Genomic DNA, 22,184 nt, shown 5'->3' with positions numbered 1-22,184 from the left:
GTAAAGTGCCCAGAGTCATAAAACCACTAACAACAGGTCAGAAAAAATACAGGAGGAAGGTAAAAAGTTCTGGGATGACCCTGCAAAAAGGGCCAAGTCAAAAATTTAGCATTCAGGAACTTCTGACAGGCAAAACAGAACTTTCTGAAAATCACTTTTTCTTAATAGTGATTGAAAATGAGGCCTCCTTTAAATTGGATTTCTAATACTATTAAAAATAGTTGTGTCATTATTTTTATATCTAGTCCCATTCTCAAAACACACATGATACAGTATTAGGATTTTAATCTGCACTCTGAACTTCTATGTAGTACTGCTAGGCCTGCAACATTGATAAATAGCATTACATTTCTACATGTCCTACTTTTAAATACAATGAACACTGCTTTGCGGACTTAAATGTCTATGTAGAAGTGACATTAATGTTTAAAAGTGAGGTTTTGACCTGGCCAAAGAGTTTAATTTGACAGGTCAAATTGCAATGGTTAAACATTCGAAGTCAGGCTATGAAGCCATGTTTTACATTGTCACTGTAGTGGATGGCACAATAGATGGTGCAGTCCACTAGTGTTATTTACCTTACAAGCCCTGGGTAAATTTTTACCATCTGCTAGGGCTCTAGTTCAGAATACTAATTAGGAATACAGCAATTTCATCACGCTGAAAGGAGGAGCACAGGTCCTTTACCCCTGGCTAGCAGTCGTAAAGTGCACAGCGTTCTACAGCCAGCAAAAGCAGTCACTCTAGAATACTCCATGCAGAAGATCGCAATTCCTATACTGACGCAATAGGTAGGCCATACTGACTTGGATAGTCATATCACAGACGTTTCCAGGGACGAAGCAGCAGTTCGTCGCTCATTAAAAGAAATCACTTGAACCAGGCATCATGAAATATTGAAGGAGAATCTGGTCACTGAATGTCATGGAAAGGATTACACTTGATATGCATGATATGCGGAAAATATTTGAGGCCACATAGAAACCTCTGATGGACTACTTTCAATCAGATTTTCTAGCTCAGACATGCCCACCAGCACCATAACTGGGGCCCAGCAGAAGGAACCTGGGGGCTGTAGCTGTTGGTAGGGCTTACCAAGTTTGCTCTGTCTCGTATGTGTTGCATAACTTTGTGTTAAGTGAGACAGCAGAGGAAGGCCTGACATCATCTGGTAGTTGCTAACATGTTTGATATCTCACAGAGCACAACTCGGTTCTCACCATTCTTTGTTTGTGAAAATACCAATAAAAAGATATTAAAAAAAGATTGACTATCTCACAAATGGTAATTCCACTCAGTGTAATCACTTCAACATTTGCTCCGACAGACCAGTGCAGAAATGTAATTTGCACCAATCCTCATCTATCTGCACCTATTAGTGGTTTTCTTTTTTGACAGTTCATCAGTGCAAGGGTCGACTTTGTAAGCGATAGTTGGTGCAATGTTGGTGTAATGTTGGTGTAAAGGTACTGCTATGCACATAATGAATATCTGAAAATGTCAGTCCAGTCTTTGAATACCTTTTGTGGCTGCCCAGCTGTACCCTCCCCCAAAAATATCATATTAAATTGCTTATATAGTGCTTAAGCTTGAAGGCGCATAGTGATTTTGTTGACAATCCGCACTGGTTCTAGAAATATTTATGAAGACCACTTATGGTTCATAGGCTTACATTTCATGTAATCATTCGTCCAGTCGCCATGTTCTAGATACATCTTCAGTAAGTATTCAATAACCTTATTATCAACATCTGCAGAAGCACGCTGCTTCAATTTTCTTATTCACGTGAATTATGGTGCAAAATTACCACTGGAATGTTAATGTTCACAAATCTACATCTCTTCCAACCCCTAAGCTGTTACACCCCTTCTGAAAGTGACTGGTCTAAGCAGGCAGGGAACAGAGTGATGCGACAGAGCAATCTGCCCATGAACACATGTGTTGCAGGTGTCCAGCATGTGAATGAAAATGTGGTGGGAAGTTGGAAAGCTTTCCATGCGTATCACTGAAAAGGCTTACAAAAACGTATATGAGCATAAGGGATGAAAAGTGTGCATGTACGCATGAGGCACTGTGTTTTCTGGGAAATATTTGTTGGACCAGCTAATGTAATGCTTTTGGCAGCTGAGATTTTTTATTACATGAATGTAACCGGTGAAGGACATAGGGGGGTTTACCACCATGAGTGGAAACTTCTGCATAGGATGGCAAGACTCATTGCACATGCTTAGAGCGGAATTCACTTGTTTATCAATCTGTCAAGGGAGCATTTTATAGGCAATGGAACTGCATATTGGGATCACAATCATTATTCTGCAACATTTTTTGTTATGGTTTTGCCATTTTCGTTTTCTCACAGGAGCAGGAAAATGAGGGCAGTGTTTTTGCGGATAGAATTGATACTTAGGGGCCGATTCCGATCCTGAAAAAAATGTCCCCGTACGAATCGTATCCGGATTTTTTTCCGTACGAATCGTACAAGTACCGTACAAACTGGCAAGTACGATTCGTATGGGAAAAAGTCCATACGAATCGCATTGGGAAAATTCCCCCACACGTCCTCGGGTCGGAAAACGTGTCCGACACATCCCCGGACGATTTTACGTACAAATGTGAAAAGTGAAGTCCGAGCGCGCAAGTACGATCCGTCCCGTACGTCCGATGTTACAACCGTATGGAAAAAACGCAGTCCGGACCGAACTCCCATAGCAACCATGAAGACATGTGCCCGCATACGCGCCAAACCCCCCCCAGCCCCCGTAAGTACGCGCCGTACCCCCCCAGCCCCCGTAAGTACGTGCCGTACCCCCCCTCACCCCCCGTAAGTACGTGCCGAACCCCCCCCAGCCCCCGTAAGTACGCGCCGTACCCCCACCCGTGTATGTACACCAGTGTACGTACGCGCCGTACCCCCACCCGTGTATGTACACCAGTGTACGTACGGACCGTACCCCCACCCATGTATGTACACCAGTGTACGTACGCCCCGTACCCCCACCCGTGTATGTACACCAGTGTACGTACGGACCGTACCCCCACCCGGGTATGTACGGCGTGCCGCACATACACGGGTGGGGGTATGGCGCGTACTTACGGGGGCTGGGGGGGGTTCAGCACGTACTTACAGGGGCTGGGGGGGGTTCGGCGTGTACTTACGGGGGCTGGGGGGGGGGGGTACGGCGCGTACCGGGCCCCCTAATCTGGTCGTTTCGCGGCGTACTTCGCTTTCCCGGCACTTTTTGGGTGCCATAAAAATATTGCCGTCCGGACTGCTGTGGGTACGATTCGTACTTCCTGGTTCGTGAAACGCAGGCTGCATGAGTCCCGACATCACGTTGGCGCTTTCCCGGATCACATTTGTATGTTTATTTTCGTTGGTCGGTGTTTTGTACGATTCGTACGGAAATAGTATTTCCGTGCGAATCGTACTTGCATATTTGTAAAGTGTCACAACCGGGTACGAGTCGGACGGAGAAAATGCTCCGTCCGACGGTTCGTACCCGGTTTCTCCAGGATCGGAATCGACACCTAAGTTGGGTGGGCAGAACTCTGCAGAGTATCGCAGAGTTTCTCTGTAACTCCGTGGAATTCTGTGGACTAAAACTCAGCGAGTTCCGCCCACCCCTAGTATTATTCACCCTGTTCAAGTAGGACCCTCCACTCCAGACAGGGTAAGCTAGATACACACTAGAACATAATCTGCGCTCACCCTCCAGTAGCGTGGCACAGAGCAGTCAGGCTTATCCAAAGAGGCAATGTGTAAACTATTTGTACAATGCCCACACACAGAGTAATACAATCAAAACACCACCAAAAGACTCAACACAGGTTTAGAAAAATACATACCAATTTTATAAACTAATCAAAGCCAAAACGACAAAAATCCAATAAGTAGAAGTTGTGATATGAATTTTTAAAGAATAAGTGTAAAATAGTACTTAGAAGCAAATAGCGCTTTTAGGTGTCACTTGTGTTGTGCTGGACTGGGGCAAACTGAACAGTTCAAGCCGACTGCGATAGAGCGTAGGCTGGGTCCAGGAGCTACGGAAGCCCGGGGAACATAGTACCTTGATCCTGTTTGCAAACACATAATGCAGGGTGGATGCATCTGTGTCACTCCTGCAGTCGTGAGGATGCATTGATTTCATACACGAATTGAGGACGTTGCGCTGGTATCCAAAGACGATCATCAGAGCCATGATGTGTCTAATCTGAAGTTGATGCACTGAGTTTCTTCATGCTTGTCAAAGGAATGCATTGATCGCCCTTCAGCGGTGGCGTCCATACAGTAGTCTCAGTGCTGCATTGATGCCGATGGGACAGGTTTCCCCACACTTGTGAAGGAATGTGTTGATCATCCTGCTTTAGTGGCGGCAATGTGTCAGGCGAGGTGTTGGTTCCTGTTGTTCTGCTTGGGCCCCAAAAGCGATGTGCCGATTCTACTCCTGCAACATTGTTCATGAATATGTTCTGCTTTTAGCAGACAGGAAATCTATAAATGTCACTGGTGCAAGTATCTGGGTCCACTTCCGATGTACCAGGCACAGGAGGAGTGGTAGACTCCAGCTCTCCTCAGAAAAGCCAGAGAGCGGCAGGCAGCGGAGAAGCACAAGAGAAAGCTGGCTTTCCAGGTAAGCAGATCAGCAAGGAATCCATTAAGCAGCACAATGGTTCTTCTGACAGAGTTTCAGTTGTAGATACAGAAGAGTCTGATTTGGTGGAGTCAGAGTCCTAGTGTTTATACTCAAAGTGGTGGGTAACTTCAAAGGAGAGTCTTTGAGGTGCACAAGTATCCTTTCAACTCAGCCCTGGCCCCAGACTACCAGGGGGGTAGGGGGTAATCCGCCCTTTATGTGGGGTCACTTCAAAATCATTGCATATAGTAAGTAGGAAAAGATACATTTTACTCAATAGACAGCATGTGTAGAATAGGATTGTAATAGATTGCAGTATTTAAAAACCACCAAACCTACCTCATATGGAATCTTCCACATTGTGCTAAGAGACTTATCTTGCTTGTAAGGTTAAATTTGCTTCTTTTACAGGTCATTACAGGAACATTGGAAGGTGTCCTGAAGGATGAGAGGTTTTGTGATCTTTGCCTTAGACATGTTCAAGATCGAATTCAGGTAGTAGTTGTATGTTTACATTCTGCGCGTCACCACGTTTTGAGACCGATCTTTCTGAAGTACAATATAATTTCGGCTGCTGAAGCTCATCAATGTTTATTTGTTTCCTCAATGGAAATGGCCTGTGCAAAAATGTTCAACTTTTTAAAATGTTTTTTAAATGTGTTTTAATTTTGCATGTGTAATTGTGCTGAGATTTTGCACTTTATAATTGATTTGCATTGATTCTCAAGCTTTATTATGCAGTCATACGCTTTATTTATATGCTTAGTTGTTAGGCATATGTTGCAGTTGCATTTGATAAGCGTCTATTAGATTGCTTTGCATCCTTGCACTTCTTAGGCCTAGAGCACTTTTCTTTGGAGAGTATTGTTTGTATTGTTTTGCATATTTGCATATTTTAGGGTTCCAGCACTTTACCTTGGAGTGTATTCATGTGTTTATTCATGCAGTTTGTCGTTTTATCCTCGTTTTACATATGCTCTACTATGGGCACGCATATATATTTTTGCACATTAATATCGAGTAGATGGAATGCTACATCTCAATAATGCAGTCATATGCTTTTTCTGTGATTGCTATACTGGGCTCTTTCTGGAATGTTTTATCATGCTGTAGTGATGTTTGCTGAAAGGATGTATTTCTGCATCCTTTATTGTTGACCTCAGTCGAGTTCCAAAACAAAAATAAAATTGTAATTGTAAATTGTCAGGTGACTATCTATTGAACTGTAATGGTCAGTCCCTCCCTCCCATCCTGCCCGGGAAGAGTCATGAGAATGCAGATGTATGTAGATGGGTACTTAGACACACATAGTGGCTGTCTAAAGGGTATACACAAAGTATAGCTGTCACCCACCCCAGTCGTGTATTGGAGGCAGGGTGCAAGGTACACAGAGCTATAAGTGGAGAGAAATGTCCTCTTTCTAAAAGTAGCATTTCTAAAATATTAATGTTAGAATCGAAATTTACCAGTAAATAAAATGCATCATTACTATTGCAAAGATAGAAAACATGATGCAGCTATTCTTGTCTGATCAGGAATTACAGCTTAAAAGGTGTTTGAAGGAATTCCCAGGGTTAGCTTATGAGAGGAGTAGGCCTCACAGTACTGAAAAAAATAGCTGTTCATCACTATCAGGACATGTAACGGTAAATGTCCTTCCTTTTACTTACAAAGGACCCTGTTCTATGAACTACGTAGGGACTAACTTAGGGGTAATTATGAATAATAAAAGGGCAGTAAAAGGCTTGGCAATGGGTTTTAAATGCCAAATCAAAGTGCCAGTAAACTGCACACACATGCCTTGCAGTGGCAGGCCTGGGACAGGTTTGAAAGTCTACTTATGTGGGTAGAACAATCAGTGCTACAGGACCATAAGTAGCATTTTAAGTACAGACCCTGGGTATATGGGATACCACTTTACAAGCACAGCAAAAAGAGGAGGTAAGAAGGCAAAATGTTTTGGGGATGACCATCCTAAGAATGACAGGTCTAACATGTGTCCCTCCCCAGTTGAATGTAGGGAGATCTACACAACCTCTTTGGAGTTCTTATCAATAAGGCATGCAAAACTGGATAGACCATCCACATTGTGTGGTCTATCCCTGGTCCGTGTCCCAACCTGAAGTCCATACCCTGTAGGGAAAAGGATCACCTCAACAGTTTGGATTCTCACCCTTCATTTGCATGAGCCACCTGAGGGGCCTCCGGTCTGTCTGAATCATGAAGTGAGTACCAAACAGGTATGGTCTTGACTTCTTCAGTACACAGACCACAGCAAAAGCTTCTCTTTCTATAGCACTCCACTTTTGTTCCCTGGGGAGTAACCTTCTGGAAATGAAGACTTCAGCTCGATCTGGCTACTCTTCATTTTGCTGTGATAACACTTCCCATATGCCATGTTCTGAGACATCTGTTTGAATGATAAACTCCTGGGAGAAGTCAGGGTCCTTGAGCACAGGGGCTGTGCACATGGCCTACTTAAGGGAGTAAATATGCTGTTTGGCATGCCTCTGTCCAAATCATATTTCTGGGCTGCCTCTTAGAAGTCAGCTGTATCAAAGGGGAGCACCATATCCATTGGCAAACCTCCTCTAATACCTATTGAGTCACGAGTATGTTCTGACCTCAGTCTGGCTTTGGGGGCCTCCCAGGCCACGATAATCTATATCTTGGCCTGGAGGGGCTGCACCTTACCCATGACCGTCAGGTGCCCCAAGTACACCACAGACCCCTGCCCGATTTGGCACTTACTAGCCTTGATAGTCAGGCTTGCATGTTGCAAAACCTAAACCACTTCTTGGAGGTGAAAAAAGTGGTCCTTCCAGCTGCTACTATAGACAGCTGTGCCATCCAGATAGGCAGCTGAGAAGGCCTTTATACCAGAAAGGACCCGGTTCACCAACATACGGAAGGTGGCAGGGGCAATTTTGCATCCAAAGGGCAACACACAAAATTGGTAGTGGCCCTCACGAATGAAGAAGGCTGACCTCTCCTTGGCACCTTTTTTTAGGGCAGTCTGCTAGTACCCTGAATGAGTAAGTAGGGACCCCACGGAGGATGGGTGCAGTGTGAGAAAACGACAGGGTGCGAGGTGCAATTCAATGGGAGAGATATGGTTGCAGTTTTGCAGTTTAAGGACCCTTCTCAGTGGATTACAAGGAAACCCTTTGGAACTTAAAAGGTTGGAGGGCCAGCCCACCTGTGGATACCGAAGTACCAGAGTTATCTCTCCAGGGAAGCCAGGTGCATAGGGCTGAAGTGGCGTCGGAAACCGCTGTTGTTCTCAATGGGAGCCTTCTAAGAAATGCAACTGCTGGAAAGAACAAAAGTATCCGGTGGAAACCGCAGGTGGATTCTTTTTTTTTATATACCAATCATTTTTATTGATTTTCGTAGCATCATTATCAGTGCACAGTTATAACCAGACAATAACTAGTAACTGCAGGGTGTCCCCGGCCGTAAGTGTCCATATGACGCTCCATAGGTGGTACAGCTGCTCCATGTCCAGCCCCCGGGAATCACACCCCCACCCCTCCAATATCCCCCCTCCCCCACACCCCCCTCCACCCCTCCCCCCTCCCCCCTTGGCAGCTGCAAAGCGTCCGAAAAAGTCAATACCATGCTGGGGAGCGCCGGGCCTCCCCGGGTCACCACCAGTGTTGCTGCAGAGCCCCGCCTCTCCCCACGCCCCGTCAGGTCTGGAAGAGACGTAGAGCTCTCAAAGTGGGCGGATAGACTGCTGCAGGTAGGCCCTTTGATAGGTAAGACAGCAGGGCACCCCAAGACTCCTCAAAGGCTGAGGGATCATCCCTGAAGCACAACGCCAGGCGCTCCAACGAGAGCAGGCCCCACAAGCGGGCGTGCCACAGCGACAGGGCTGGAGCGCCCTGTTTTTTCCACGCCGCCGCCCCTGTAAGTTTAGCCGCCCCCACGCAGAGCCACCATATAGCCTTGTCATCCCTGGACACTCCCTCCCAATCCTGCCCACGAAGCCCTAGTATCATGTGGGCGATCTCCCCGGGGGGTGAAAAGCCCAAGATCTCTTTAATCTGCGCTAGAATCTCGTCCCAAAAAGGACGTATGCTGGGGCAGTCCCACCAAATATGTTTGAAATCCCCTAGGAGGCCCATCCCCACCAGCAGAGTGCAGAGGTCCCCGGGAATATCCTAGCCAATTTCGTGGGGTATAAGTACCAGTCAAATATGGTTTTGTAGTGTGCCTCCCTCAGGCCCACCGACAAGTTATGTCTAGGTATGTCGCGCCACAGTCCCCTCCACTCCGCTTCTGTTATCTCTCTCCCCAGGAGGTGCTCCCAGAACCCCATGTACCTGGCCCTGGGCGTATGTAATGTAGTCAGCAGCATCCCATAAAGAGTCGAAATTGCCCCCTTCATAGAACCCGCCTGAGTCAGCACCAGTTTCTCCATAGCAGTGAGATCCCGGCATCCCGCCTCCCTCATCGGTGTCGACGTGGCCCAGTGTTTTAATTGCAAATAGTTGTAGTGCTCACTATCGGGAACCCGAAACTCTCCCTTACAGTTCTGAAACGGGCGGAACGCCCCCTTGTCAAATAGGTCCGCCAACTTTAGACAACCCCCTTCACGCCACCCATCAAAGGGACCCTCGTCACTGGCCGGCGGGAAGGCCGGATTAAAGTGTATCGGGGTGTATGGCGAAGGGAATGTCGTCCATCCCTCTCTCCGCGTGACCCTATCCCATACCTCGGCGTGCTAAGATAGGCATTCGGTGGCCTGTCTCTCCTCGGTTTCCACAGCAGATCCCAGATAGACCTGCCAGCGATTGCGCGGTCCATATGGAGCCTATGCTTCTCCGATTCGCGCGCCATCCATTCTAACGCGATAGTAGAGCTCAAAATCCGGCAGACCCATCCCTCCTTCCACCCTCTGTTTCCAAAGCACCGTAAAGGGAAGCCGAGCCCTCCCTCCCCGCCACACAAACCCTGTGATCATTGTCTCCAGCTGCGGAAGAAACACTTTCTCCAGCGGGATCGGCAAAGCCTGAAACAGATAGAGGACCTGGGGCAGCACCATCATCTTCACCGCATTGATTCGCCCCATCCAGGCTATATACAAAGGTTTCCACCGCCTCAGTTCCTGTCGCAAGCGCGGTAAAACTGCGGTGAAGTTGGCGCCGTACAGCCCCGAAACCTTCGGCGTAAGCTGCACCCCCAAATATTGTAGCGAGTGCCGTGCCCATGAGAGCGACGTCTGGGATTTCAGCGAGGCCACCTCTGCTCATGAGAGTGTGAGATTGAGTATATAGGACTTGGCCATGTTGACTTTAAAGCCCGCCACCTTCTCAAAGTCCTGCAGTTCCCCCCGCACCACGGGGAGAGAGAGGCGAGGCTCCCCCAGGGTCAGCAGAACATCATCCGCGAAGAGGGAGATTTTGTGGTCGTCCCCGCCAAACCTTATCCCTTTGATAGATGCATTCGCTCTCACCCGAATGGCAAGTGGCTCTATGCTTAGAGCGAAGAGCAGAGGGGACAGCGGACACCCCTGTCTAGTACCCCTAGTCAGTTGGAAGGGCTCGGAGGTTGCCCCGTTGACCACCACTCTCGCGGAAGGAAGGCAGTAGTTAGCACGCACCATGTCTATGAAGGCGTCCCCGAAACCAAATTTCCGTAGGGTCATGAATAGAAAGGGCCAATTCACGCGATCAAACGCTTTTTCGGCGTCTAACCCGACCAGAACAGCTGGAATTTTGAATCTAGATGTTTTTTCGATAATGTGGTTCGTACGCCGTATATTATCGTGTGTTTGGCGCCCTTTAATGAAGCCAGATTGGTCCGGGTGGATCAACCGGGGTAGCAGGTCGTCCAGGCGTCTAGCTAAGATCATGGAATATAGCTTGGCGTCCAGGTTCAGAAGGGCTATGGGGCGATAGGACGCACAAGACTGCGGATCCTTGCCAGGTTTAGGCAGAACCGTAATCACCGCCTCCGCCATAGAATTGGAAACTCGTGCTTCTTTCGCCACCGCCCGAAACAGGGCTGTCAGATGCGGGACCAGTTCGTCTGCGAAGTGTTTATAAAAATGTGCAGTGTAGCCGTCCGGACCAGGCGCCTTATGGAGCTTGAGACGCTTTATGGCAGCCCGCACTTCTTCCCCAGAGATGGGTTCTTCCAGCCTCTCCCGTTCCGGCGTGGAAAGCTGGGGGCACTCCACCCCATCCAAATACGCCGTTTGGAGGTCCTGCGCAAGCAGGTCCCCACTATATAGAGCGCCATAAAAATCCCGAAAGGCTCTGGTCTTGGCCGCCTCCTCATGCGTGACCTGTGCCGGCCCCACCCGGATGCCTCCCACATATGATTTCGCGCGCTGGACTCTAAGCTTGCGCGCCAACTGCGACCCCACTTTGTCGCCCTGTTCGTACCCGGCGCGTCTAAGCCTCAGCAGAGTATATTCCGCCCTGGCGTTGTAAAGCGCCCGCAATTTACCCCTCACCGCCGTAAGTTGTCACTGTAAATCGCGAGTGGGCTTAGCTTTGTGTCTACCCTCCAACCCCTGGAGTTCGTCCTCCAACGCCTCCCGTTCCAATGCCTGTTGTCTCCGCAGCGAGGCCTGCAGTTGGATGCATTTGCCCCTTACCACCACCTTGAACGCGTCCCACGTATTCTGATAGGAGGTGTCCTCTGGGGGGTTGCCCTGAAAATACACCTCTATGGCCTCTGTCAGCTCCACCCTCCGTACCTGGTCTCTCAAGATGGCCCCAGGGAAGTACCATCTGCCCTGCCCACGTCCCTGCACTCCCCATTGCAGCTCCAAAAGAACCATCCCATGGTCCGAGACCGATATGGGGAGAATTTGCGCACCCGTCACCTTCCCCACTAGCGCCTGACTTAAGAAAATGTAGTCTATTCGAGTGTAAGTCCGATGAACATGAGAATAGAAAGTATAATCCTTTGCCGTCTCGTGAAGAGCCCGCCACCCATCTCGCAAACCAAGGGAGTCGAAGCGCCCCTTGACTGGTTTAGGAAACACAGACGTCCTGACCCCCGCAGTGTGGGAGCCATCTAAGAGACCATCCCACAAAAAGTTGAAATCCCCCAGCAGGATGATGGAGCCCTCCGCAAAACCGCCCAGGGCCTCCAACATGCGCGATATGAACGCCGCCTGCCCCGTGTTTGGAGCATATACGACCGCAATTGTGCAAAGTCGGCCCTGCAGCCGCCCCTTGAGCATGAGCCACCTCCCATCCTTATCCCTGTTTGTGTCCACTACTTGAAAGGGCGTGGAGCTGTGGAACATTACCGCCACCCCATTATGTTTGGTGTTGGCCGCTGAGTGAAAAATCTGGTGGTATGCCCTATGCTGGAGCCGACCCACGTCCTCCCTTTTAAGGTGCGTTTCCTGCAGTGCGACTACCTTGACCTGCCTATCTATGATATACTTGAACACCTTCTGCCGCTTCTGGGGTGCATTCAACCCTTTTACGTTCCAGGTAGCCCACGTCACCATCTTAAGTGGTCATCCCCCTTCCCGCTCTGCACAGGTGGAGTCGAAAGCCCCCCCCGCTGCGTGTTGTGAGAGCCATCTATACCTGCCCGCGTTGCCTCCTTGCCTCCGCCTCAACGTACCCCCCTGATGCCTCGTCACCCCTCCCATGACCCTGTCCGTGTCGTCGTTGCAGCCTGCCACCTTCGCACCCCTCCCCACCCTCTTCCCCCCTACCCCCCTCCCCCCGTAACGACCACCCCCACCAAAGAAACCCTACCATGGAACCCCGCAAACCTTGGGTAGTTCCAGGGAAGGTAACCAAGACCCAGCCCCATCGGACTCCGAACCCCACCAACTTGCTCCGCAACCGGCGGAGACAACAACAACATGCGAGCCAGATAGAGGGCCCCTGATAAAACAAAAACCTCAGTGTCCATGTGGAGACAGCCGCTCTTCTCGCTGGACTCGTCGCAGCCCCGTCGCCATCACCTGGCACCGCCACGGAGGGATCCGAGCCCCCACCGCCGGGGGACCCCCCGTGGGCCCGCCCGACCTTCACCCAGAGGAATCCCGTGTCACAGCCACGTTGCCCTCACTCACGGCTGGGCCCTCCTCGCTGACAATGGGTCCGGCGCCACTGCTCACCCTGTGATCCGGCCACCGCCACGCCGGACATCTCCGTGGCTCCAACATCCTCCGCCTCCGCGGGGAGGCCCAAGATGCGCAACCCTTCCTTCAGCTCCGTGATATGGTATCTTTTATTTTGCCACTCAAAGCTGAGCCTGAAGGGGTAAGTCCATCTGTAGCGCACGTTCTCTTCCCAAAGTTTGCCAGTCACCGGGCGGAGCTGCTGCCATCGCACTAGAGTGGCTTGCGACAAATCCTGATATAAAGAACAGCTGTGGCCCCGGAACGAGACCTCCTTCTTCTTCCTAGCTGCTGCCAGGATGGCCTCCTTGACCGGGAAGGCATGCAGCTTCGCCAGGACGTCCCTAGGTCTCCTGCGTTCTCCGTGGACCGGCGGTCCAACCCTGTGCACCCGCTCCAGCTTTATTTTCAGGTCTGGCCGGTTCACCACCTCCCCAAAGAGGCCGACTATGAACGCCTCCAGGTCCGGGCCCTCCGCGCCTTCTGCCAGGTCTCTCACCTGTATATTCTCTCTCCGGGTACGGTTTTCCATATCCTCCAACTTCAGGGCGGACTGCGCCAGCAGAGTACGAAGCTCCGTACACTCCGCCCGGGAAGCCAGGGAGGCGCCGTCCAAGGCTTGTACCTTCTCCTCCACCTCCAAAACTCGAGACCCCACGGCGTCCACATCCCGGCGCAGATCGCCGAGCTTCTCCGTGAGGTCCCCACGCAGTTGGTCCAGGCTAGCGTGAAGGTCCCATTTGAGCTCCCCACAGAGATCTTTCTTGAAGTCCCGGAGCGTGGCCACCAGGTCATCCTTCGTCAAGGCCATACCGTCTCCTCTGCCCGTGGCTCCCTCGTCAGTGGCGCTGGACAGTGTCTGGAAGTACTTCACCACGCGGTTTTCCTGTGGCTTCGGCGTCTTTTTTGTCGAGGGCGTGCAGGACATCCTCCCCATCAGTCCGTCCCCTCCGTGCAATAAGTCGCCGCCAACAGTCCTATGGCCCCGCAGCGACAATTCTCCACCGCTTGACCACCTGGAACCTGGGCGCCGTGACGGGAGCCGCCCCGTCGCTGCCGGTAGACTCCGCCCCTAGCCGCTCCGCTGTCCACACGTGCGCCGCTATGGTTCAGTCCTCACCAGCGCCAGCCATCCCCTTTACCTCCACGTGTCCTCCAAACCAGGCACTGTAGGGGGCCAGCGTGATGGCGATTCTCTCGAGCCCAGGAGCGTCTCACTTGGCCGCCATCTTGGAGTCAGGCACCGCCCAAGGCAGGCACGAACGGCGACTGCCCCCCCCGATCTCCGCACCCTCGAACCTGCAGTGACCGCCGCCAGGGAGAACGGCCTGAATCCCGGCCGCCAGCCTCCTCTCCTCGTGATCTCCGCAGTGGCCCTGGACGCCGCCTCTCCTTGAGTGCCCTACGATGTCGTCGAGCAGCGCGCTGTCCCCTCTCCAATCACCAGCCAGGCCGGCACCACCTCAGTTGACATGGACACTCCTGCCCAGCGCATCGCTCGGCCAGCCTCCGGTCACACCCCCGAGCCCTCAGGGATCACTGCATGGCGATCGGCCGCGGCCCGCGGCCGCCATTTTGTCCGCTCGCTGCTCCCAAGTCAGAGCTCGCATTCCAACCTCTCTGGGGTCGCTATCGCCTCACCGCCTCGCCATCTGCCCCCACAGGTGTTCCGCGGGCGTTTCACCGGGATTGCGCCGGTCCAGAGCCCCCGCCTGGCCACTTTTAGGAGTCCGTGGGGCCGGAGCTGACTCGGTGCACTACCAGTCAGCCATCTTACTTGGCCACGCCCCCCCGCAGGTGGATTCTTGATGGAAGAAACCTGAAAACAGAGGGGGCAGAGTCTGGGTCACTCAGGAGTGACCAGGGGCTCGTTAGACGAATACCGAACGATGTCGGGTACTTCAGCTGCAAGGACCAGAAGATGTCGAGGATAAGCAGGAGCCGGATACAAGCTGTTCCATGAACGATGTTGAGTGCTGAGGGGTTGATGTCTGGCGGGAGCACCAACAAGCCTTGGCAGCGGCAACCCATGAAGAATGCCAAAGAAGGTTACAGTCTGGCCCAGCAAGGACCAGGGGACTCACCACAGCAAGGGGAGTCAGGGCAGGCCTGGAGCAACCTGGGGAGCCTAAGAAAAGCAGTGTTGTCCAACAAATGGACCCACAGGCCAAAGGCACAGGAGTAGCGAGGGGACCTCTAGCAGTTTCACAAAACAACAGCTTGCAGGGGACAGAGTGCAAGGAGGCCAAAGTCCTTTGTACAAAATGTGCACAGAGGTTGGGGCTATTAATAGCCCAAAGCACTTGATTGGGGAATTCCAACAAGCATATGCACTTGCAAATGTACATGGTGCACAGGGGTTCGGGTTATGCAGTCCCTACAAGGGATACTGGCCTCAAACCTACTGAGACGACAGCTCAGCCTCAAAGAACATAGAAACCCATCTTCTTTGTTACTGGAGCCATCGGAGATTGCAGGAGCTCAGGATCAGCTGACAAGTCAGTTGCATTATGGTGCCTGCAAATGCAGGGGAGTGACTACTTCACCCCAAGGGAGATACTTCAGTTGTCCTTGATGCTCCACAGGTCCTACATTGAGCCTGTATGGTGCACGGACACAGACGATGCTTTGGATGGAGAGGGAGTTGAAGTCGGGCCCAGTCGAAGTGCAGCAAAGTTCAGAGTGTCCAGACGGTCGAAGGTCAGTGGTTTCTTAAACAGAATCTTGTCCACATCAAATCTAGGGTCCTACAGCTAGGTAAGCCCTTTTGGACCCACGGGAGAGGTTTTGACACCTTCAGGGGACCCTTGCAGGGTAGGTTCTGGACAGGGGTGAGGTTACTCACATGTCCTTTGTCCAGTTTTGTGCCAGAGCAGGAGCCAACAGATCCTAGGACTGGTTTGAACTGGACTATGCACAGGGACACCAAATGTGCCCCTCGTGCAGACTTTCAGGCACTTTGGAAGTGCACCCGTTCAGCTCCAATACACTAAATCCTGTCTAGGAGGTGGTCACACCTCCCTGTGATAGGATACCTATTGTGCTGCCTTCCCCTGCTCGAGCTTGGCACAGCAGCAGGGGGCAGAAATGTGTCTCTGGTCGGCAGCAACCATTTTGTGCTGTCCAGGTTGAGAAAGCTGATACCGTGAAGACCAGGGACCCCACAAATATGAAGGATGGAATCATACCTCCACACCAGTTACCTGTGTGAAGGTATGATTCCAAGGTGCTTGATACCAAACATGACATGGTTTGTTGCAGCCGTTTTAGAGATAGCATTTTACACGAGCATATAATGCACCTCTGCCTATATGTCTGGCTGTGTCACCGACAACCTAGGAGAATGGTCTCTGAAGGCTGCAGGGGTGCTCTGCTCATGCAGGGCACCCTCTCACATAAAACCCAGCCCCCTGCCTTCAGGATTGGTAAGGCCTGCTATAGGGGTGACTTATACGTTTTAAGTGTAGTGATCTATTGATATAGTAAACCTATATCTAAAGTAAGTGGTGCATGCACCATCTTACACACGTTACAATGGCAGGCCTGTAGTTCCATTTTGTGTGGCTTCGCAGGGGGGGCATAATACATGCTTTAGGCTATGGGAGGCCTCTGGGGCACCTATGTCCTGGGCACATGTGTTCCATATACTAGGGACTGACAAGGGTACCCCAGTATCCAATCTGGGGTGTACCTAAGTACATGTCATAACATTTTAGGGAGAAAGCAGGTAGACTGGGGTCCTGATAAGCAGGATCCCAGTCATACTAGTCAAAAACAGGGTAACATCAAGCTAAAAGTGGGGGTAACCATAAGAAGCGAATCCTACTTTCCTACACCCTCCACAGGAAGTTCCACAGCCTCATTAGTCTCCAGAACCAGGTCATCCTCCTCTTCCTCAGGAATTTCCTACTCCCCCTTCAGCTTGTTATCCTCTGCATCCTGGGTCTTTGCTCAGCCCATCAAGGCGTTCTGCAGCCCAACCTTCTGGGGGAAGCCACTTGTAGATACTTGAACATCCTTGGAAGAGTGAGACATAATTTATCAGAAAAATATAAAGGAAAATTAGGGATAATTTAAAAGGTTTGAATTGGTCTTTGTATGGAGTTTTAGTGAACAATTAGTTACCATATGGTATTGCACAATAACAAGTCCTCTCCTCATCGCTGATCACCAATGTTAGAACTGGGGTTTCTGGTTGGGAGAGGTATGCACCCTGTCTAAGAAGGAACCACCACTCTAGTCAGGGTACATTAGATACACAGGAAATGATTAGGGGTGGGCGGAATTTGCGAAATTCACTCTCGCAAATTATCGCGAAAATGTTAAAAATCTCCGCAAACACGCAGAAATATCGCGAAGATGCTGAAGTTTTCCCCCCCCCCGTTCGCGGTATTTTCTGCATGGTCGCAGCTCGCCAACTTACCCATGTGGTTGCTCGCGGGCGCGGCCATCTTCTTTTCAGTTGTCTCGCGGTGCATGATCACAAGAAGAAAGACGTGATCGCGCGACGCATGACGTCACTGCGGGGGCGAACTGTCGCGAGACAGCGCAAATTGCTACCAACAATCCAACATCTCATGGGGAACGTGACCGGATTGGGAAAATTTGTCGGCGAACGCGGGGATTCAGGTAAGGCGATCGCGCGCACGCGAGAATGTATTATTTTACAGCGCGAGCAAGAAACAAATTATCGCTAAGCTGCGGAATGCGGAAATTTTGACATTTTCGCGCTTTCCGCGGAACGCGAAAATGTCAAATTATTGCAATTTCCGCGACCGGAACAAAATTTTAGCCCAGGCCTATAAATGATAACCTGTTCTCACCCTTGGGTAGCGTGGCACAGAGCAGTCAGGCTTATCTAAAGAGTAGAAGTTGAGATATGAATTTTAAAAGAATAAGTTAAAGTAGCCATTATAGGCAAAGAGCACTTTTAGGGGTCACTTGAAGTTTTGTTGGACCGAGGTAAAGTGAACAGTTCAAACTGGCCGTAAGGGGTCATGGGCCGGGTACAGGAGCTATGCAGGCCTGGGGATTAGAGTACCTTGATCGGCAAACACATAATGCGGGGTCGATGCGTAGGTCACTCCAAAAATCGTGGGGATACATTGATTTCACAAACGCATTGAGGACTATGTGTTAGTTTCCAAAGACGATCATTAGAGCTGCAATAGAATGATTGTGAAGCCGTGGCATTGACTTTCTCTAAGCTTGTCGAAGGAATGCTTCAATCGCCCTTCTGTGGTGGGTCCAATGCTGTGGTCTTCTTACTGTGCTGATGCCGATGCCCCGGGTTTCTCCACACTTGCTCTCACAAGAGGGTTGATGCCTGTGTTATGCTTCCCGTAGACATGAGATGAATCGATTGCACTTGCACAAATATCTGGGTCTACTTCCAGTTAACCGGGCGCAGGGGTAGAGACTTTGATTTCCCTGAGTCTCAACAAAAGGAGGCAAGCCAACAGGCCCTTGGAAATCCCTTCAGTACAAGTCTAGCTCTCATCAGCGGAGACAAAGAGCAGAATGCAGCAGAGTAGCACAAGAGAAAAGAAGGCCTTTCAGGTCAGCAGTCCAGAAAGGAGTCCTTTATGCACCACAGCAGTTCTTCTGACAGAGTTTCAGTTGTATATCCAGAAGTGTCTGATTTGGTGGGTTCAGAGACACCGTATGTATACCCAAATGTGCCTTTGAAGTGTGGGTGACTGAACTACACAAGTATCTTTTCAACTCAGCCTTGACCCCAAACTATCTGTGGGGATAATCAGCCCTTTGTGTGGAGTCAGGTTACTATCTATTGAGGTGTAAGGATCAGCCCCTCCCTTCCTGCCCAGGAAGAGTCATCAGAATGCAGATATGTGTAGATGGGGACTTAGACACACCTAGCCTTCCTGTGTTGTGGCTGTCTAGAGGGAATGCCCAAAGTATAGTTCTGACCCACCCCAGACGTGTATTGGAGGCAAGGCAGACAGAGCTATAAGTGCAGTAAATACCCACTTTCTAATAGGGACATTTAAAAAATATTAATGTTAGATCCAATTTTATAATTAAAGAGGATTTATCATTACTATTGCAAAGATATAAAACAAGATGCAGCTTCTCCTTTCTGATCAGGAGTTACCGCTTAAATGTGTATTAAGGAATTTCTAATGTTAACCTATAAGTGGAGCAGGGCTCCCAGTAAGTGAAAAACTAATTTAGCTGTTTATCACTACCAGGACATGCAAAACATAAAAGTACATGTCCTACCTTTTACTTACACAGCACCCTGCCCTATGGACTACCTAGGGCCTACCTTACGGGTAACTTATGCGTAATAATAGGAGAGTTTAATGCTTTGTTAAGGTTTTACACAGGCCTTATGGCAGGCCTGAGAAAGGTTTGAAAGGCTACCTGTGTGGGTTGCACAATCAGTGCTGCAGGCCCACTGGAAGCATTTAGGTTACAGGCCCTGGGTTTATGGTATACCAATTTACAAGGGACTTATAAGTAAACTAAATATGCCAATTGTTTAAACAACAATGATACCCTGTGTAGGGCAAAAGCACATGCACTGGTCAGCAGGGATAAAGTACTTAGAGTCCTAGGGTCCAAACAAAAATACCGTAAAATAGGACTTAAGCAGACAAAACGTTTTGGGGAAGACCGCCCTAATGACGAAAGGTCTAACAATCGCCAATAAGAAAGGGTATATAGATCAGGCAAGATAGTCCTGTCACCTTAATTTGGCAAAGGGCACAGGGTATTTATATCTTCTGCCCAAGTTATACAGAGCAGAGGGTGCCAAAAACTCAGTGGCCTCAATATATTCTTCCATGCTAAAGTGTCATTCTTAATAGGGAAGACCGGCTGTGGAAATGTAGGTGCAGGGTTTGATTTTCCTTCGAACCTTGCTTTTGCTTTTTCAAGTTAATAACTAAGCAACAAGCAAAGAAATATTGATGCTTCACTGGGAAAACAAGTTGGGTAAGAGCCAGCAAGCACTGTTTACCATTGGCCTTAATATATGCCTTCAGAGGAACAAGCACATTACAGTAAATTGATAATGCTTCTAACAGATGGTAAAGAATTGAGAAGTATTTGTTAAAAAGCTCTAAATACGGAAAACAAATCAATCAATACGCAAGGCTGCATTGGCTGATACAGGCTTATCGTTGAAGATGCCACAGTAAGGCAGCTGGGTCCAAAATGAAGACTGTAATTTGGAGCTCCATACATACAAGGTCACTGGCAATGGCTCCTTTGCTGCTCACACTACAATACATGGTCGCAAACTGGTATTCTTTTCTGGAAGTATAGCTGTGTGGAGCAAACCAGATTTTTCCTGAAATCAATATACAGCAAGCTGGCCTAATTTACAGACAATTGTTCTTTTTTAAGGCAGTCTTCAACAAGAAATACGTCACTAACTTATGAATATTTTCCATGTTTTAAGACATTGCGATTTTGTCTTTCGAACCTTAAAATAATTATAGGGCTATCCTGCCAATTTACTATGGTTTACATCAATGCTTAATTTGTAAATTAGTAAGTGCCACGGTGCTTATTAGGAGGCCACTGGAGCCTGTATCGCTCATTGGCCCTGCCATTGCTGCCAATGACAGTACCAACACAACTACAAATGATGGCTCTCCTACAAGTGTGGCAATTTAGACTATTCTAATTAACCAAAAGCTATAAGAGTAGAGTGGGTAGCATTCATTATTCATTCTTAATGTATATAACATTATGTAAGACTGCTGTTAGGCTCAACTTAACATTGGGCAGACTGCACCACCATGTGATGGGCTGTCAATAGTGCTAGTTCTGAGCACAGGAAAGCACCAGATCAAATTAAGTACTGGTTAACATCTTTTTACAATTGACTTTCTGGTTTTATGACCGTCTTTGACTACTGTCCATCATAGGCAATGGATTTTACTGACAATCATTTAGGATTATTATTTTAAACCATGGAAAAAACAGAATATTTTGTTAGCTCAAACACCTTATGCCAAGGGCTTCATCACTAAACCATATTATGCTCTTCAACATATTCACACTGTTTTCAAAAGTATTAAAATATATTCCTTAGATCCTTACCCTGACTTGTCCATATTCAAATCTTATTAGGGAGATTATGTAGTTGTAGACTTTGATTGTTACAAAGCTGACATAAGATACTCTTGTATTTCCTCTATTCTCGTTTTTAGCCTCGATATTGAATACTGGCAGGGTGTTGTCCACACCACAGGTTTTGGCGACGGTGTAGGTGCAAGTGCCCTGGAAGTCGTAGTTGTACCCATCAAATGTATGGAAATGTGGGTCTCCACTCCCCCAGCATACAGATTGTGACTGTGGGACACACACTGGGCTGCCACTGATGACCTGGCATGTTTCCTTTTTCCGGCAGGACACTGAGCTGCACGATGGGGTGGATTGCCCTGTAACCATAGAAGAAGATGTGAATCAGCATATGAATATTTTATAAGATACAGAAAATAACTTAGTCATTTAGTTACCAATAAATGTAGGGTCCCTTCGCAAAGTTATTTGAGAGTTAAATACAAGGCCAGCACATGAATAGGTGCATTTAAAAGAGTGAATCTGTTTTCCTGATTCAAGGAATTAAGAGGGTACGGTGCTGTCCTCACAACTGAGGTTTTCTCTCAGGGTTTGGGATTTGGGTGTTTCAGGGAGGGTACTTGAGAAATAGTAAACACTCAACAACTCTCAAGTTTATCAGTATTCTTCAAGTATTTTCCTGATTTGTAAATGTAGTCTGATAAACAGCCCCGCATTTGATAGTGTTAAAGGATTAGGGGATTTTCCCACCGTAAAAAAAATCTACATTAAATAAGTCAGAGGCCTTGCCAATGAACACATTACCCGCAGCCCACTTAACATTTAAGTTAAGCTAAGTTAAGTTGGCCTAACGGTTAAGGCGCTCAACCTCAGATCTGGGGGAACTGGGTTCGAGTCTCGGTAACGACGCTAAACATCCTGTGATTCTGGGCAAATCACTTAATCTCCCCGTACCTAACAAAAATAATATATATCGAATGTGTGTCCTCATGTAACGTAACTGGTGCTATGTAAAGTGTTCTGATACCTGGTTGGATTCGGGTCAAGTTTGCGCTATATAAAACTCTGCAAAAAAACCCCTAATGTTTTTCTTTCTTATTTTATAGCACTACCCATTCCTGCCCTCTGGTCTGAGATGATTCCAAGTGCAAAACAATGTATCTTCCTTCATCAAACCTGTTCGCACCAATAACTCACTAAAGCTTCCACTCACATTTTAAGACATTTGCTTGACTGGGTGATCCCTCTTGAGAGCAGTTTCTCCTCATGGGATCTTCTTCAGTTCTTGGTCAGAAAACCATCTATTCAAATTCCAGTCCTCCCATACTTCTCCTACACTTGTGTATTGAACCTGTAAATGCTCACATGTGATTGAAGGGAAATTC

General features: G+C 48.8%; 1 protein-coding gene across 1 annotated transcript in view; it reads right to left on the bottom strand.

Moving 5' to 3' along the window:
• LOC146809142 (IgGFc-binding protein-like) overlaps positions 1-22,184 on the bottom strand; it is a 301,036-nt gene that overhangs the window by 260,529 nt on the left and 18,323 nt on the right. Inside the window, exon 3 of the mRNA XM_085614831.1 lies at positions 20,818-21,158. Within this exon, the coding sequence (XP_085470957.1) occupies positions 20,818-21,158 (341 nt within the window). The remainder of the gene's footprint in view (positions 1-20,817; positions 21,159-22,184) is intronic.

Source organism: Triturus cristatus, chromosome 7, assembly GCF_964204655.1.
Source record: "Triturus cristatus chromosome 7, aTriCri1.1, whole genome shotgun sequence".
NCBI lineage: Eukaryota > Metazoa > Chordata > Amphibia > Caudata > Salamandridae > Triturus > Triturus cristatus.
Note: the sequence above shows the minus strand (reverse complement) of the source record. Positions and strands in the feature narration are given on the sequence as shown.